The sequence below is a fragment of the Schistocerca serialis genome, chromosome 2, assembly GCF_023864345.2.
Source record: "Schistocerca serialis cubense isolate TAMUIC-IGC-003099 chromosome 2, iqSchSeri2.2, whole genome shotgun sequence".
NCBI classification, from domain to species: domain Eukaryota; kingdom Metazoa; phylum Arthropoda; class Insecta; order Orthoptera; family Acrididae; genus Schistocerca; species Schistocerca serialis.
In genome coordinates this window covers 625477922-625496450 of record NC_064639.1, presented here as the reverse complement: position 1 = coordinate 625496450, position 18529 = coordinate 625477922, and the positions used below count along the sequence as shown (strand labels likewise).

General features: G+C 44.4%; 1 protein-coding gene across 2 annotated transcripts in view; it reads left to right on the top strand.

The window, feature by feature from the left end:
• Positions 1–18529, top strand: part of LOC126457687 (protein gustavus) — a 348237-nt gene that overhangs the window by 187040 nt on the left and 142668 nt on the right. The window contains exon 1 of one of the 2 annotated variants that reach the window (XM_050094194.1): positions 10160–10298. The exons of the other annotated variant lie outside the window; for it this stretch is intronic. Coding sequence (XP_049950151.1) covers positions 10203–10298 — 96 coding nt within the window. The 5' untranslated portion in view covers positions 10160–10202. Of the gene's footprint in view, positions 1–10159; positions 10299–18529 lie in introns of those variants that run through there. 2 annotated transcript variants of the gene reach the window in all.

Here is an 18529-nt window from a genome sequence, read left to right as displayed (position 1 = left end):
CACGTTTTCTATAACTTAAAGACGGCTAATTTACTGTTAGTTTTGAATTTAAGAGTAGGACTCGATAGCAGCGCACTTTCCCACACTGATAGTGCACTGGAACATTATAGGATACGCGTGGCAACGGCCAGCATCTCTGTTTCGCAGTTGACCCTCAGCTGTAGTGCGAGTGCTTCCCCGTAAGACTGCCAGCATCCTGTCGTGAAGGCCCGGTTGCAGGGCCCCGCTGGAGCGCATCTCCGGAGCTGCGCTGTGTCTGGGCGTGCAGCAGGGCCCCAGCCGCGACGCGTCGCCTCGAAGGCCGCCGGGGTGTCAGGGTGTCGCCAGATCAATACCGCGGCGTCAGCCGACCCCAGACCCAGCACAGCCACTCCCTGTGCCGAGCCGAGCTCTGCTGTGCCAGCGCCGATAACCGCAGCCGTAGCCACCCAGCTGCCACCGGCGCCTAAGCTTCCAGGCCGCGCAACCTCCCAAACTCGATACTCGAACAAGCACTCTCTGTATTCAAAAACATTTGATATTAACCTCAAGCGCACAGCGCTCATGGCCTTGGCAGAATCGCTATTAGATTTACGTATGAATACTCTGCTGCGTTAACCATTTCCTTAGCTCGTATCTGTCGAGAATCTCTCTCGAAGCCAATAGTCTCACGTGATTGGAAGGAACGCAAAGTACAATACATCTGTTTATTAGAACGATAAAGCAACGGTTGCACACACACTGTGGTGACAAAAGTCACGGGGTACCTCCTAATATCGTGGCGGAACACCTTTTCCCCAGCGTAGTGCCGCTACTCGACCTGGCGTGGACTCAAGTCGTTGGAAGTCCTCTGCAGAAATACTGAGGCATGCTGCCTCTATAGCCGTCCATAATTGCGAAGGTGTTGCCGGTGCAGGATTTTGTACAAGAACTGACCTCTCGATTATGTCCCCTAAATGTTCAATAAGATTCATGTCGGTCGATCTGGGTGGCCAAATTCGCTCAAACTGCCCAGAACGATCTTCAAACCAGTCGCGAACAACTGTGGCCCGGTGACGTGACATATTTGTGTGAAAACATGAAGTCCATGAATGGCTACAGATGGTCTCCAAGTAGCCGAATAACCAGTTGGACCAGAGGACCCAATGCACTCCGTGTAAACACAGCCTCCCCTAATATGAGCCGGCCGCGGTGGTCTCGCGGTTCTAGGCGCGCAGTCCGGAACCGTGAGACTGCTACGGTCGCAGGTTCGAATCCTGCCTCGGGCATGGATGTGTATGGTGTCCTTAGGTTAGTTAGGTTTAAGTAGTTCTAAGTTCTAGGGGACTGATGACCACAGCAGTTGAGTCCCATAGTGCTCAGAGCCATTTGAACCATCCCCTAATATGGATCCACCACCAGCTTAGTGCGTTGTTGGCAATGGCTTTGTGCGGTCTGTGCCACCCTCGAAACCTACCATCAGCTCTCACCAACTGAAATCAAGACTCATCTGACCAGGCCACGGTTTTCCAGTCGTCTAGGATCCAACCATTATCGTCAAGAGACCAGGAGAGACGCTGCAGGCTATGTCGTGCTGTTAGCAGGGGCACTCGCGTCGGTCGTCTGCTGCCATAGCCCAACAACACCAATTTTCGGCCGGCCGGGGTGGCCGAGCGTTTCTAGGCGCTACAGTCTGGAACCGCGCGACCGCTACGGTCGCAGGTTCGAATCCTGCGTCGGGCATGGATGTGTGTGATGTCCTTAGGTTAGTTAGGTTTAAGTAGTTGTAAGTTCTAGGGGACTGATGACCTCAGAAGTTAAGTCCCATGGTGCTCAGAGCCATTTGAACCATTTTTGAACCAATTTTCGCCGCGCTGTCCTGACGGATACGTCCGTAGTACGTCCCACATTGTCCTCTGCGGCTATTTCACGCAGTGTTACTTGTCTGTTAACAGTGACAACTCTACGCAAACTCCGCTGCTCTCGGTCGTTAAGTGAAGGCCGTCGGGCACTGTCTTATCTGTGGTGAGAGATAATCAATGAAACTTGCTATTCGCAGCACACTCTTGACACTGTGTTTCGCAGAATACTGAATTCTCTAACGATTTCTGAAATGGGATGTCTTTTGCGTCTAACCCCAAGTACTATTTCGCGTTAAAAAATGGTTCAAAAGGTTCTAAGCACTATGGGACCCAACATCTGAGGACATCAGTCCCCTAGACTTAGAACTACCTAAGAACATCACACACATCCATGCCCGAGACAGGATTCGAACCTGCGACGTAGCAGCCGCGTGGTTCCGGACTAAAGCGCCTAGAACCGCTCGGACACAACGGCCGGCATTTCGCGTTCAGAGTCTGTCAATTTCCGTAGTGCGGCCATAATCACCTCGGAAATCTTTCCACGTGAATCACTTGAGCACCAAATGGCAGCTCCGCCAATGCATTGCTCTTTTGTACCGTGTGTACGATACTACTGCCATCTGTGTGTGTGTGTGTGTGTGTGTGTGTGTGTGCAAATCTCTGTCGCATGACTTTTCTCTCCTCAGTCTGATTATTGATCAGTCTATACCTAACGTCTGCCATTGCTGGACCCTATAGCGTATTCTAAGATCGAACAGTATTTACATTTTTCCAAATACGGGATGTTGTAAACAGTAAACACTTATAAATACGCGCAGTCCGTCTTCCTAGATTGGCTCTTGCATATGATGCTATGCAAAACTGTATACCGATCCATCAGGAAGAAAAGAGAGAGTTGATTTTGACTCTTTTCAACAAACGTATAAAAGCCTGTAATTTACTCAAAACATAGAGGAAATTACTTGTGATAACGTCCTTAAAAACTAGAAAGTCGTCAGAAAACTGAAGGGTAATATCCTTGTTGTGCCACATGCTCAAAATCTTCGAACGAATATTGCTGAATCGTTTGATTCTTGTTGTAGAGTTATTCCTAATACAACAACAAGAGCAGGAAAAAGCTGCGCGTTTTAGGTCCTCAAAATCAGGCAATTTACTGAGGATGACTCGGAACATTACACACGTAACTTTTACCGACCTGACGACTACTTTTGACGCTGTCAGTCACCATCCACTGTCACAGAAAATCGACCTATCTTATTCAAAGTTTACTCCAAAACAGAAGATTTTGTTAGGCATGCGTAGTCGACTGAGACGTCGAAGAAATGATGTACCACAAGGAAGAGTTCTTTCATGAATGTTATTTAACAGTTGTAGCAATGACCAACCACATCCCGCGAACACAAGAAGTAAGCCGATGATCTGGCATTAGAGAGTAAAGGTCAACGCAATCGGACAAGTTGACAATTTACCATCACGTGGCAATGGATACAGTTAGTAAAAAAATCCATCCAAAACATCTGGAAGTCACTCTGGATCGAACTCTTAACATACAAGCAGCATTACAAGAATACGAGACTGGAGATAGAAGCCAGAAATAACATCCTTCACAACATCACTGGTAGCACGTAGGGCTCTCCACCACGAACTCAAGAACGAAAGCGCTAGCAACATGCTACAGTGATGCAGAGTTTGAGTGCCTAACCTGATAAAAATCTACCCACAGATATTTAGTTGCCAGGGTGCTAAACGGAGTGAGTAGACTTATGACAGGCTTTTTTGAAGCATGCGCCACTTGTTAACTCGATCAACTCACCGGCATAGCACCACCAGATATTCGCTGCAACATAGCTACCAACGCGGAGAGAACAAATTAGGCTCATTGGGAAAGCCACCCATTGCAGGGTCATGTTCTGGCCGCCCCGAGATTGGGGTCCAGTTTCCTTAAGATCACTTCAGTCTTGCAAAAAGCAGCAGCTACAGCAAGGAAACAATTATGAATATCTCGATTTGAGAATAACTTCACCCGGCCTTCCTTTGGAAACGCTCCCACGTTGGCATGAACAGAACTGGACCGTGGAGGTCACTCACCCGTCATTGTTCTGGAGTAGGAAGATCCGGAGTAACCTCCAGAAATGGCGCTTCCCTGTGGATACCACAAACAGTGACTGCGGAGAAAACAGACCATGCAGCGTCTACTGGTGTGTCATCTGCGCACTTCAATCTTGCACGGGAGAAGATCTGCTGCTTGCTTTTCCGAACGCAGTTGAAGTGCAGCTACATGAGTGAAGCTAATGAAATTCCCACGTGACACTACCGAAGCAGACCACTAGAGTAACTAAAACAAAATGGCACGCAAACCTGCAAACAGTCAAATTGCTACGTAAATTTATTTTCTCGAAGTGATAATTAAATCCTTATAATTACTCATCGTAATAATCCCTTTCAGCTGAATCATACGTTAACAGTCATTTAGCCTCAACCGCACTCCAAAATGGTTCGATGACGATGCTATCGTCTACAAGAAATTATCTTCACTTGATAGTAAGGAAACACAGCGATTTGGGTATCATCTCCTCTTTGTTTATTGAATGGCAGCTTCCCTTGAAAACAATGCAAGGTAGTGCTCATTAACGAAAGAGAAAACTAATAATGTCCATCTACAACAGAAGCGGTAACTTTCTACGCCTGTCACGAAGTGATACGAAACGGAACAGTTTCGTGAAATGAAGAGTAGAGAATGCAGATGAAAGAATTAGTTGAGGTGATGTGGAAAAGTGTAGTGCATAAGGATCGTAAAGGGCGGTGCAGCACATACGGAAGTGCAACACATGCTCAAATAAGAGTGTAACAAATGCTCAACGAATCCTTCTCTCGGAACTCTCTGAAGTACATTTCGATACCGGTATTAGAGGTAGAATATGCAACAATTGTGCTGTCGTACGTCTAGCGTAGGGGTCAAGAGGATAAAGTAAATCAATACGATATTGTAGTGCTCAGGCAAGCGACTTTGAAGTAAAATGTCTCCCCTGTACGGGAATATACGATAAGAAGGAAATCCGGGTTCGAGTCCCGGTTAGGCACAAAGTTTCATTGTCGTCATTCCATTATACAGCTGATGGTTGCCCATGTTTGCAACTGGGAATACATTTCATGTAAAATAAATCAGGGCACCTTCGTAGGTATAAGTTAATTTTACCCCCGCCTCTTACTTGACTGGAATAAGAGAGAGAGAGAGAGAGAGAGAGAGAGAGAGAGAGCAGCTGATACATAAATGGGATAAGAAAGAGAATGGCTCTGAGCACTATGGGACTCAACTGCTGTGGTCATAAGTCCCCTAGAACTTAGAACTACTTAAACCTAACTAACCTAAGGACATCACACACATCCATTCCCGAGGCAGGATTCGAACCTGTGACCGTAGTGGTCGTGCGGTTCCAGACTGTAGCGCCTTTAACCGCTCGGCCACTCTGGCCGGCTGATAAGAAAGAGAGTGGCTATAACTAACATCGGTACGAAGTTTCCAGTGCCATGCACTGAACAGTAGATTTCGCAGTTAAAAAAAGAAAGAAATGTAAATTGGTGTTAAACGTCCCGTCCACGATGAGGTTATTACAGGCAGAAGATAAACTCGAATCGGTTACGTTGTTACGTTTTAGTGTTGGTCCTCACAACATGGAGTGGAAATTTTTCTGGCTGGCGCCTGGGCGGCGTTAAACTTTCTTTGAAACTGTGCGCTCAACACCGCAATTACAGTGATTACTTCAGGCGCCAGGTCAGATTTACTTCGTTTCTCTTTTACTGCACCACTCTCGTCAGCAAAACTAAACGCAGATTCATTACATTAGCGTCTCGTCCGCAGATAAATACTGTAATATACACGGTTTTGCTTTCTCTTGTACCAGAACACTTTGCTGTAAGTAAACACTTCTCTCGAGTTCGCTGCTTAACCGAATTAAGTGTGTGTGTGTGTGTGTGTGTGTGTGTGTGTGTGTGTGTGTGTTGTTTTAGAGAGAGAGAGGGGGGGAGGTGAGGGAGGGGAGAGTGAGAGAGAGAGAGAGAGAGAGAGAGAGAGAGAGAGAGAGAGCTAGTTGTGAACAGAGTTCCATTTGACGTAATGAATGTTTGACAAGTTTATTTGCTGGATATAATTTTTGTAATACAAGCGCAGAAGTTGGTGTACAATTGTCATGGCGGAGTAACACGTCAGTGCCATTTGAGCTGTGTGAAGAGTTTGCGGACACTTTAATGGCTATTATGGTATGGTGTTGCGGTCTGCCGGATGCAGTTTCTCATTTAAACGACGACGGCAATTCGAGGTAGATCCTCTTGAATGTTAAATATGATGACACGTGAAGCCTACACGAGTAAAAGTGATTTTCAAATAGTTAGTACTTCGTGGAAAAGAAATGTTATTCTATGCAAAAGCGCGCGGGGTCAGATGTAACATTTTGCGAAATTAGCCTGTTTGTTATTGTCCTTTGGGAAAAATGTAAGCCGGTCGCGGTGGTCTAGCGGTTCTAGGCGCGCAGTCCGGAACCGCGCGGCTACTACGGTCGCAGGTTCGAATCCTACCTCGGGCATGGATGTGTGTGATGTCCTTAGGTTAGTTAGGTTTAAGTAGTTCTAAGTTCTAGGGGACTGATGATCACAGATGTTAAGTCCCATAGTGCTCAGAGCCATTTGAACCATTTGAAAAATGTAAAGTTTATCTGAAGACGATTATGAGTAATTATATTGAACAATTAAACAGCAAAACAGTAGACTGACGACGGTAGTTACCACACTGCTGTACTTCAGCAGCGATTGACATTGCAATAAGAAAACATCCTAATACAGAAATTGATGATAGAGAGAGGCAAGGAGTTATCTTGATATACATCAGCACTTGGAAATCTGAAATGAATTGGAAGAAACGGAAGAGACAAATCAAGATTGTCTTCCGAGTACATTATGAATATGTACCCACTAATGTGACCTGCACAGTTCTAGACAGTAACATACGAAGTGTTCAGCATCCTTCTCATCGCCACAGTCATGTGCCTCATTACGGGATGTCGCAATGCTAAGACACTAGCTTCGTATACTAGAGGGCGGCGGGTCGAACACAGTATAGTCGTTGCTAATCCTTATTTGCTTTTTCGAGATGGACTGCGGCCGTTTCCATGGTTCTTGATAAACAACTTTCTCCTGACAACACTCCCATTAAGTCCGAGCTATCTAACTGTCGACAGTATGTTTGACGATAAAGCGAAGTATCAGTTTCTTGTGGTTTCCTTATTAGCTGTGCGGTACTTTCCTGCTTATCTTGAAGTATCTTATCAGATGTATGCATTCTTTTCGTTAAATTTTTTTCTCGCATGTTCGTTTCTGTAATATTATAATTGCCTTACAGTTAACGGTGTTCTATTTGTTCTTGGAAAGGCTGCTCTCGAAATTTGAGCGCATTGCTAACGCCAACAAGAGTTTTAAACTTGGTGGCGAAAGTCATTTCTAGTTGGGATGTTTGTGCGTAATTAGGGCCCTCTCTACTACGGTCAGAACCACTCCTGCTTGTGTTTCCTCCACTGCAGTACTTATCAGCGCATCTCCTTTCCAGTATGTCATCTTCTCTCCGTATTCGTCGTTTCCCCGTGTGAGCTACGACCATGTTTCTGTCCTGTCTGAATAGTTTTTCATGTTCTGATCTTCCAACTGGAAGGCGACACAAGGGATTCCTGTTTATTTTCGCCTGTGTTTATGGTACAGTCCATGTTCATTACGTTTCTTGAGGAAGCATATCATATGGAGACAATAGGATCAGAATGGAAACTCTTTTTTCATCAAATTAGTACAAGCATTGCAATGGATTATCTTTTACTAGAACTAACAGTTCTGATTCGTGATCTATGGTTGGAAATAGGTACTTATTTCCTCTTAAACAAGACTAAATGTCTGCTTTAGGGAGGACTGTGCTTTATTTTTCAGTTTGTGAAGGTAAAACGCAACACATGAACATAGGAGAATTGTATAAAGAAAAGTTTAGTGGAATCAGATAGTTCTGAAATCAGTTTCAGTTTTTCATTTTTTTTCTTTGACTTGGGTTGGTTAATGGGTAGTGCCAGATGACAAATTCAATTTCCGGTTCTCAATCTGCAGTCAGTGCTAAGATCTCATCCTGTCACTCAGCGCGCCTTTTACATATGGCATTGATTTGTCAGTGTGACAAATGCTGAAATGCACCGTGGTTCAAAGTCTGCTTAAAATTGTAGGTCCTCCGCTAGAACTAGCTGAATGAGGTAAATCGTAGGAAGGAGCAGGCCTAGCAAAGCACTGTGTTATTCAGACCAGCCTTTGGGCTGAGATGTTATTAGCAATTAGTTTCGTTCAAGCGATCAGCACGACGTGGTGATGTTTAGTACTAGTGTTGGAAAGTAATCACGGCCTTTCGAATAATGGGTCCAAATTTCGTCAGCGTACGCTATAGGCTTCTTCGTCGTAGGATCATCTTTATTCTTAGAGATTGAGGAAATTTAGAGCTCTTCGTGGAACAGTGTCCTGTTAGTTACTTAAAGAATATCCTCTCTTCGTGGACCATTTAAAAACTGGAAAGTACTGGATTTTACAAATCTACTGGACATTTCGTTGGTTTTGGGAGAGTTAATTTTTTGCTAGTTGTCGATGTTCTTTATTTCCGAGTTTATCTCTCGATTCTGCGATCAGAGCTAAGGTTTTGTCTTCTGGGAGTCCTTTTCCGTGGAGCAAGTTATTTAGCGCCGCATTTGATTATGTAAATGTTTGTCCTGTGCAAATGTATACTCACCATTCCGCATTTAATAGCACTGTGCGCAACTTTTTATTAAAAATAATTGTTAAAGTATGAGACACCTCCCGAACAGCCTATCGCGTTAACCCGCTGTTTCTTTGACCAGGAAGACAAGCCTGACCTGGATTGAATCAGCCTCGCGATTAAGAACGAGGGCTGATGTATATGCCGGCCTGGATGTGGTTTTTAGGCGGGTTTTCCTACCCCGCTAGGTGAACATCGGGCTGGTATCGACGTCCGTTCTCAATACACGCTAAGCAAGCATTTAGAAAACCTCACACTCGCACCTAAGATGTAGCGTTAATTGGTGGCTGCATCCGATGTGTGCAGAGGATACTTAAAGTGCACCGCTAGGGTCTCTCTCCTAAGAGTCGCCAGGCGCTTTTTTATGTTGTTTCGGCAGATATTTACTATATCTCCCAAAGAAACAGTGTTCGTCACTTCCACTATCGACGGAAATCTTCTGTTTGTTTCCTGTTACAACCAAAATGTTTAAAGCAGAATTCTACGTTCCCATTCAATTGAACGGATCAACATTAATTAGTCTAGTGCGATATTGATATTGTCGCTACATATTAACAAGGACAGTAAAACAAAACACGACAAATAACATGTACTCTAGCAATTACCAGACAGCGCTGCTTCTGCATTGCGATAGCAGTGGGCGCCGGGCCAGGGCGGGCCCATCCAGGTGGAGTAGTGGTTATTCTTTTCATTTTACTATCCCTGTTAATACATATCGATAAAACGAATTTAGCACTAGACTAATTTCGGACCGGTCTATTGAATGGGCTCGGAAAATTCCAATTTTAAAATAATTTTGTTTGTAACGAAAAACAAACCGACGATTTCCGTTGACACTGGGAGCCGCATGAACGACGTCATGAGCACTATCTGTTTGGGATGACTCCAGCTACGCATAGCAAATACGCAATTGAAAATATCTGCCCAAACAGCAGAGAAAAAGCACGTGACGGCTCTCAGGAGAGACACGCCGCCTTTTGGTCGGTTCTTATCAAGTAAAGGTATTATTGTTCTTAACCGTTCTCCCTCTATAGTAACAATGACGACTCGCTATGTAGGGGCTTCACCATGCGGAAAAGCGCTACTCTCTTTCTTGTAAATTCTGACGTCCACATCGCCTGACGAAATTGTGCTGCGTAATCCACCGAGAAGCCCAGGGAAATTCCACGAGTTGGCATTACTGAGTGTGCGCGAGTGGGAACGCGGCCGAATGAGCTAAGACTGCAAGCTCGCCAAGAGTGGCAATACTGTGCGCAATGTTTTGTTCCACTCCGATCAGGTGGCGAGTCAAATGATGGGCATTAGCTCGAACGGCGCTGTCGAAAATATAGATGAGGCTGAAGTGTGGTGCGACTGGGCTGGCCACGAGGATGAGTGCGCACGTGGCCACAGTGAACGCGAGGCGGCAGCTGCTCGACGCGGCGTCGTTTCGTAGAAGCGGAGCGCGCGGGAAGCGGCCGGACGGGTGCGTCACACCAGCTGTGCGCCAGGCTGCCGGTTCAGTCCGTGGCGCGCCAGCCGACAGTGCGGTACGCGTGTTGTGTCTCGGCGCTGCGATGACTGACCAGCGCTGCCGCTGCGTCTACTGCTACGTCGCCCCGAACCACAAACACCCACTGGACCCCGGCGACATGCCGACCAGTCACGCGAACGTGAGTAAACTTAGTTCGTACGTAGCGGTCCTGGATTTCTTAATACAGTTTAGTTTTCGGCGCGCTCTCTGTCTAGTAGAATGTAACGTTCAGATGTTCGTTTTCATTTCCTTATCAGCCTCTACATGATTACTGTGAATTAACAATTGTCTGGCAGAGGTTTCATCCAATGACGTTTACTTCTCTACTGTTCCACTCTCGAACAGCGACCGGGAAGAACGAAGACTTAAATGTGGATGACTTCACACTTTTCGTAAAGTAGCCAAATGCCACATAGAGATCTCTTATCAACCTTACGTCGATTGCATTTTTGCAGTGTATTATGTGTGTAGCTCACAGTTTAAAGACCGTACTTTGAGTTCTTGTAAGCCGGTTTTTGCCTTGTTGTGAACAAAGCTAAGTGTAACATGCGACCAACGAGGAGGGCAGCGAAGTCATCATTAGAAGCCTCTGTTAAAAGTGGCTGCTTGATTGCTGCTATATCAGTCTCCACTCAGACGTTTCGTTATGAAAAAGTAACGGACGAATGCACCTCTGCATATTACACCACCACGTCGTTGGGAAATACAGAACTGCCGTACTACCTTATTACCCGACAACGATGTTATTACAATTGGCCTCCCGTGGCCGTTATCGGAATCACGGGCTGACATTAACAGCAGTGACTAAGGAAAACGGATCGCATCGTGAAAAATTTTAAGGCTTATGCATATACTGTCAAGTGGTTCATGTGATCGTGAAATATAACGATAAAAACTCGCAATAAGCCAACCGAAACGCCCACACTGACAGGTGCAATATTATTGTGGTAGACTAATACATTGCTCCATACCTCGGTGGGTGTGAGACTGGTGTCTATACAAAATAATTCAAATAGAAATGGCACCGAATAGCGGTACGCTTTTCGAAATGTTTAACCCGTAAACCAAATTCCAATCCGTACCTGCTCGGCATTTTCAGTAAATGATATCTTAAAGAGCGAAATGTGGTGAAAATTGTAGCAAAGGTGAAAATACTGAGGTATTATAAATAGAGAACAAGTCACTATACTGTATAATTCAGGAGCTGTGTTAATAGCAATTCGTCAGTGAACCGTTGGTCCGCTGGCGACAGTGCGAAAGCTGCAGCCGAAATAGAAAGCTCCCCTCGAGTACTTACGTTTACTTAGTGAAAATGAACAATTTTCCGTTTACTGACTCCAATAGTGCATGAGCGATAATTTGAATCGCTCGCCTCGAACCCTCACATAGAACAAAAGCAGACAAATAGGGATCAGTTGCACAGTGTTCACTTCGTCATATGTTCGCGCTGGTCACAACTCCTTCCTTGTGTGTCTTTATCGCAGTTGAATTGCATTCAGTATTCACATAGAAAATACATTATGCAATCAGAATGCGTTTTTCTATTGCCAATTGTTCTTCGTGCCGGGCTTATATCCTGTTTTCGAGGCTTACTGTGTGGTTCAGCTATTTGCGTCTGGTCAGAAACAAGTGATAATCGTCTCGCTTAGTGTACTTTAAGTTTACAGTGAAACTTACAAAGATCGATGCTGGAAAAATTTGTTGGACTTGAATTTACGAGTCACATTTGCGAATCTGGCTAAGGACGCTGAACAACATTAATTTAAAACTTCAGAACTGCTCCCTAAACTACTTCAGAACAGACATTATAAACTGACACTAAAATGTAGACAAACGGTGTAATTTTTGAAATACTGGGTGTTCCAAAATTATGCTAAAAATGTGTAGAATACGAGAGAGCGGTTGTAAACAGGATAAATTGGAATAGTATGTAAAATAGCGAACCCATTGGCAGAATTACGTCAGATTTGTCATTGTGGCGCTATCCGAAAACAAAAGGAAAGCTGTTGTAATCGGAAGAAGTATGTACGGTATGCACTAAAATAAATGATTCTTTAGCATGTGTGGAAGCGAAGGTACAAGACACAGTAACGTCAAATCTACGTAACAGCTGATTACTCGTTCCCTGTGTTAGTTCCGGAACTGCTCCCCAATGACGTCACATTTGTTGGCTACGCCAGCTCATAGCCACCTTTCTCCCTAGCCTACACCACGAGCTGCAACACGGGAGGGTGGCGTAGCCAGCTGGGTCCCAGAAAAGGTAAATATTTCCTAGTGGAGCCATCCCCGTTTCTTTTTTGATAGCTGAGTACATAAGTACATCAAAATACTCGTCGGAGACTTGTCCAATATCTGACGTAGGTTTTCTGAATTTACTTTGCAGTTTATGCGGCGCAAATGTCAACATTAAGCTACGCTACAGATCAGTTACTACCATTTACGTAGACGTGGGGCTAAGAAACAGGCCTGCCACCACAACAAATATTTCAGGGCCGACGACCATTATCACTTGTAGCCCAAATGAATACCGAAACAAAATAAAAAGTCAGCTTCTCGCTTACAATTACACGTTCGCTGCGACACAAGTCATCGCAAGCACAGTCATAGAGCGTACATTTTGTGGAAGAGCCATTACCCCGGACTCCTGAAAATCTTGCCACACACATTTGTGATCTGATATCGCAAGACGGAGTTTGCAACTTGTTTTGCGAAGGCGAAGCCTTTTTTATATAAATTAACGTGTTGGATGGTTTTTCACGTTGAGTAATTTTCAGTGTACGTAGTACCGTGATGAAGCTGATCAAGTATGAGTCTTCCTTTTCCGGCATCGTAGTGTATCGAACTTGTAATACCTCAGGCGATCGGACAGGAGATGAATGCTGAACTTCAGCTTCCCTCGGCAGTCCAGGCCATGCTTTAAATTTCTGTACGGACGCCGGGCTCACAATATAGACGAGTCATGAGTGAGAGCTTGCACTGCACGTTTCCTCCTGCTCTACATATCTCCGCTGCTGATGACCCCCCCCCCCCCCCCCCCGCGTGCTTCTCCTCTACCCCCTCCCCCATATATGACCAGCTTGCCAATGAAACTACCGTAAGTATTTAGAGCTGAGGGCGCCGAGCTTGTTTACTCCAGAGCCAATATTGACGTTGTGAGGCAACACCTAGGGTCGCTTATTTACCGATCTTATTATTTAATAATCAAAATAAATCGCTAACCCTGTATACCTCTGGAATTGTTACACGAACTGTGACCCTCTATTATTTCCTGGAGAAATTGCTTACGTGTAGAATATTTTCTAATGAAGTTGGATCTCATATACTAAACACATTGTATTTCTCCTCTGTTATGTACTTAGTCAAAATTAGTTAAAATGCATCTAAAGCTAGACCCAAACAAGACTGCCGTGGAAGCTTTTCACTGATGAAACTTGAATGTGATCCCGCTCTGAAGAAGGTGCAGTTTAATTAGATGGTGTTATTCATTTAACGAAAAGCACATATAATTCAAATACAGTATTTTGAGATGTTCTCAGTTATTCATAAATGCATTCATTATTTCCATGCTCTTGGAATATGGACTACAGTGTTATCGACAGCTGGCAGGTTCGAACTATTAGGGACAGGTGTGTTCCAGCAGTGACAATCCTTACCGTGGTGACTATTTTCTTCATCGCTGTCTGAAGAATCGTTAGACCGATCAGTTTCGTCATTGCCCGTAACAGCTGTGGGACCATCATTTTCATCAGGAAAGTCACTTCGACGATTAAATTCTTGTAACAGTGCCTCCCGTGTAGCATCATACATTAGTGAAACATCTTTATACTTGCCATTTTCACATAAATTTACTTCATTTCCGTCAAATTAAACGTCTCACAACTTCAAACGTCCCCATCTTTACCAGGTCGCAACCATTGCTGAATTTACGTCGATGGCAGCGGGCTGTGTACGTTCGATGACGCTTGCTTTGTAACTAGCTTCAGTGTCAGACGGACCCTCGATTGCACTTGTAGGGTTAACCCCCGATAAACTACCTATAAGTAAGGCTAGCCACACAGCAGTTATTCTCAATTCCATTTGTTCTTAGTACTCTTGAATATCTAGAATTCGGCTATAAATAGCCATCTTCAGTGCATTAGTTACAATCCAACAAACCGCTGTAGTACGTGTCACTATACGATCTTACTGTTGTACAAGCAGAACTTTCCTTCTGCCTATACACCACTAACACCGTATGGTGACATGCACTAATACGAATTTGTTAGATTGTAACTTAGATGCACTGAAAATGGCTTTGTAGCCGAAATCTAGATATGAAAGAGCAATAATAGAATTGTCACTGACTGCTGGGCAGCTACCTGCCTCCCACAAAGGAGAGCGAGGACGGCCAGACCTGTATCTTCAAGACTATTACAATCCCTCCCAGATCTTAGAAATAACCATTAAAGATCAAGGAACAAACAAAGTGGCGAACTTGGAAAAATAAAAAAAGGGAAGCATCAGGCCAGTGAATGCATTATATGCACTGGAGATGAAAGTGAAGGTATTAAGTGTGCTATACCAAAAATTACAAAATAACTATTTCTGATCCTAATTGATAATTTTCTGAAAACTGATATAAAAAGGTGGCAGTATATTTTGAGAAAGGTCAGTGCGGAATCGAAATTAGGACAGTTTAAAGTGGGACTGACAATTATGCCACATTGCCATCGAGCTAACAAGAAAGCTATCTAACTCGGTCTTCCGTGATGCGCCCTCGCGTCACTTCGCTGGAACACTGTAGCAGGTCTTAGAAGACATGGGTCGTTTCTGTGTGGGTTCTAATGACTGTCGTTAGGGTGGGCCGAGACAACGGTGTGCTCCAGTCTGAGTGCTCGGGCTGTTAATGGCCGCAGAGGCCCGCGATCTGCCCCACAGGGCGGAGCGCCATTTGGACGGTATCCTCGTAGGGCCGCAGAGGAGTGTGTAGGGCGTGTTTCCGAGTGGTCGCCATTAGCGGCTTCCGGCGCTATCCTCCTCGCGGCGGCAAGTGCTCCTTCGTTACGGAAAAGTTGGCGATCGTGCGCGTTGACGGCAAGTAGACTGTCACTAGTCACAAGCTCTCGCTGCTCAGCTAGACACTTCACTCCTTTTGCAGTGCCCCATTCCATGCTCCCAATGTCAATTTCCACATCTTACCCTTTTTTCCTGCTCCTTTTCGGCCATGGCTGTTATTATATTGTTATGGTACAATTTTATAAAATGGTTGGGTTATAGCCTCTGTCTGTGTTACTAGGTGAGTGCTCTCATGAATACCATTGACAACGTAATAGCACAGGATTGCGGTCCTTACCTTTCCCCGCTTCAGATCACCGACTTCGGAGGACCAGACTCCTTCGTCGTGTGTTTGGCAATGCAAATCAATTAAGATCGTTTTTTGTCTCGCTTACCAAACGATAGCTTTACCTGATTGCTTGATGTGCAAACTAAAAGTTATTTTACCGCCTATGTCTGCGAGTGTAGTCGTCTTAGTTAATAACGAATAATCGTGTAAACTACTAGCATTCTAATGCAAAATGTGCTGCAGACGTATGATGGTGCCACTGGACCGTATAAACTCGCTTTATCTAGCGCTCTACTGCTCGACCCCTTCTAACAGGACTTTAAATGGGCGTGGTCCAAATTCTTCCTACATGCAGTATTACTAGCATTAGGGTTTTACGCAGTCGGTTTACCTGATGCCCTTGTCAGTTATTTTATTAAAAAACCTTGTCCTGCAATGATTACATAATGTCGTAATTGTTTGCTCCGATGATCATTGGTAATGTTGACAAATGCTTCACTGTTTCCACTGATCATTATCGGGTGATGTGGCGCAGTGGTAGCACTGGACTCGTATTCGGGTTGATGGTGCTTCAGATCCCCGTTCGGTCATAGTTTTAGATGCTTCATGGTTTTTCGAAGTCGGTTAAGGTGTATGTCGGGACGTGTCCTTTGAGGAGGAAACTACCGACTACCTTCCCTCAGTCAGAGCTTTTGCTCAGTTGCTAACGATATCGTCGACTGACGTTAAACCCGTATTTACCTGCTTTATTCCCAATGATTTAATGACTCGAAATACTTAGTCCTAAAAATATTTAATCATCACTATGCACAGAAACTTGCAGATCGATACCGGGAAGGATAAGGCACTTTCTCATTTTTCGCTGGGGCTATACGACTTTATTTCTGAATCCATCTCAGCCATAAAATCTTTCCCGTTTATCTTCGGTCTTTTGTAATTGTAGCGTAATGTCACGATTATTTTTCTGATATGATACAATTTTGTTTTAGAACAGTATTGCTACTACATTTACGTAAACGTTCGTTATAACTCGTAATAGTTCAGTGTAATGTGCACGCAGTTTGTCAGCATCACAGTGGAGGCAAATGAGCGAACCACGCTAGTGAAACCTTTGTGACCCGAAGGCACGTTTAGGGCTTTAGGACTGTTTTCAGTGTAACGCCGAACTATCAAACCCGTTAATGGAACGATATGTTGTCACGGTGGCGAGAACGGGATCAGTGGATAGCTATTTGTGGATACCGCCACCATACTTTCCTAACAGCTCTCAAGCCACATTACGAGCGTGAAGAAAAGATAGGTTCTGCTAACACGAATTCTTTACAGACGAATGGAAAAACTAGTAGAAGCCAACCTCGGGGAAGATCAGTTTGGATTCCGTAGAAACACTGGAACACGTGAGGCAATACTGACCTTACGACTTATCTTTGAAGAAAGATTAAGGAAAGGCAAACCTACGTTTCTAGCATTTGTAGACTTAGAGAAAGCTTTTGACAATGTTGACTGGAATACTCTCTTTCAAATTCTCAAGGCGGCAGGGGTAAAACACAGGGAGCGAAAGGCTATTTACAATTTGTACAGAAACCAGATGGCAGTTATAAGAGTCGAGGGACATGAAAGCGAAGCAGTGGTTGGGAAAGGAGTGAGACAGGGTTGTAGCCTCTCCCCAGTGTTATTAAATCTGTATATTGAGCAAGCAGTAAAGGAAACAAAGGAAAAATTTGCAGTAGGTATTAAAATCCAGGGAGAAGAAATAAAAACTTTGAGGTTCACCGATGACATTGTAATTCTATCAGAGACAGCAAAGGACTTGGAAGAGCAGTTCAACGGAAATGACTGTGTCCTGAAAGGAGGATATAAGATGAACATCAACAAAAGCAAAACGAGGATAACGGAGTGTGGTCGAATTAAATCGGGTGATGCTGAGGGAATTAGATTAGGAAATGAGGCACTTAAAGTAGTAAAGGAGTTTTGCTATTTGGGGAGCAAAATAACTGATGATGGTCGAAGTAGAGAGGATATAAAATGTAGGCTGGCAATGGCAAGGAAAGCGTTTCTGAAGAAGAGAAATTTGTTAATATCCAGTATTGATTTAAGTGTCAGGAAGTCATTTCTGAAAGTATTCGTATGGAGTGTAGCCATGTATGGAAGTGAAACATGGACGATAAATAGTTTGGACAAGAAGAGAATAGAAGCTTTCGAAATGTGGTGCTACAGAAGAATGCTGAAGATTAGATGGGTAGATCACATAACTAATGAAGTATTGAATAGGATTGGGGAGAAGAGAAGTTTGTGGCACAACTTGACCAGAAGAAGGGATCGGTTGGTAGGACATGTTCTGAGGCATCAAGGGATCACCAATTTAGTATTGGAGGGCAGCATGGAGGGTAAAAATCGTAGAGGGAGACCAAGAGATGAATACACTAAGCAGATTCAGAAGGATGTAGGTTGCAGTAGGTACTGGGAGATGAAAAAGCTTGCACAGGATAGAGTAGCATGGAGAGCTGCATCAAACCAGTCTCAGGACTGAAGACCACAACAACAACAACAGCTGAATTACCTTTTGCGTTTGTAAGGCGTATGTGTTGCCGGCGATGGGCGAGGCATGGCATAATCTCTGACCAGAGAGTAGTATGTAGTTAGTAGTTGCTTGTCGCGAGTCGGCGTCAGTCGGCAGTAGTAGTCAGTCGGTTTTAGTCTTCGGTCCGTAGTAGTCCGCGTAGTCGGCGGTCGGCGCGCATCTGCGCGAGTCGTTAGTAGCGAGTCTGCTTTAGTCTTCAGTCCGTGCTAGTAAGCTGTAGTCTACAGTAGTCGGCGCGTGCCTGCGCGTGTCGGCAGTCTGCTCTGGTCGGGACTCTGGAGGATGAGTATTATTGTAGAAGGTAAAGAAGCAGCCTTGCGCATATCTAGTAATATATATTAACTGTCATTAACTTCTTTTTAAAATGCCCCAATAATAATTTTCATAATTTAAAGTAATTTTTTAAAGAAAAGCATTCATTTCAATTTAAAGAATATTTCCAATGCATGATCATTCCTTCCAAGAA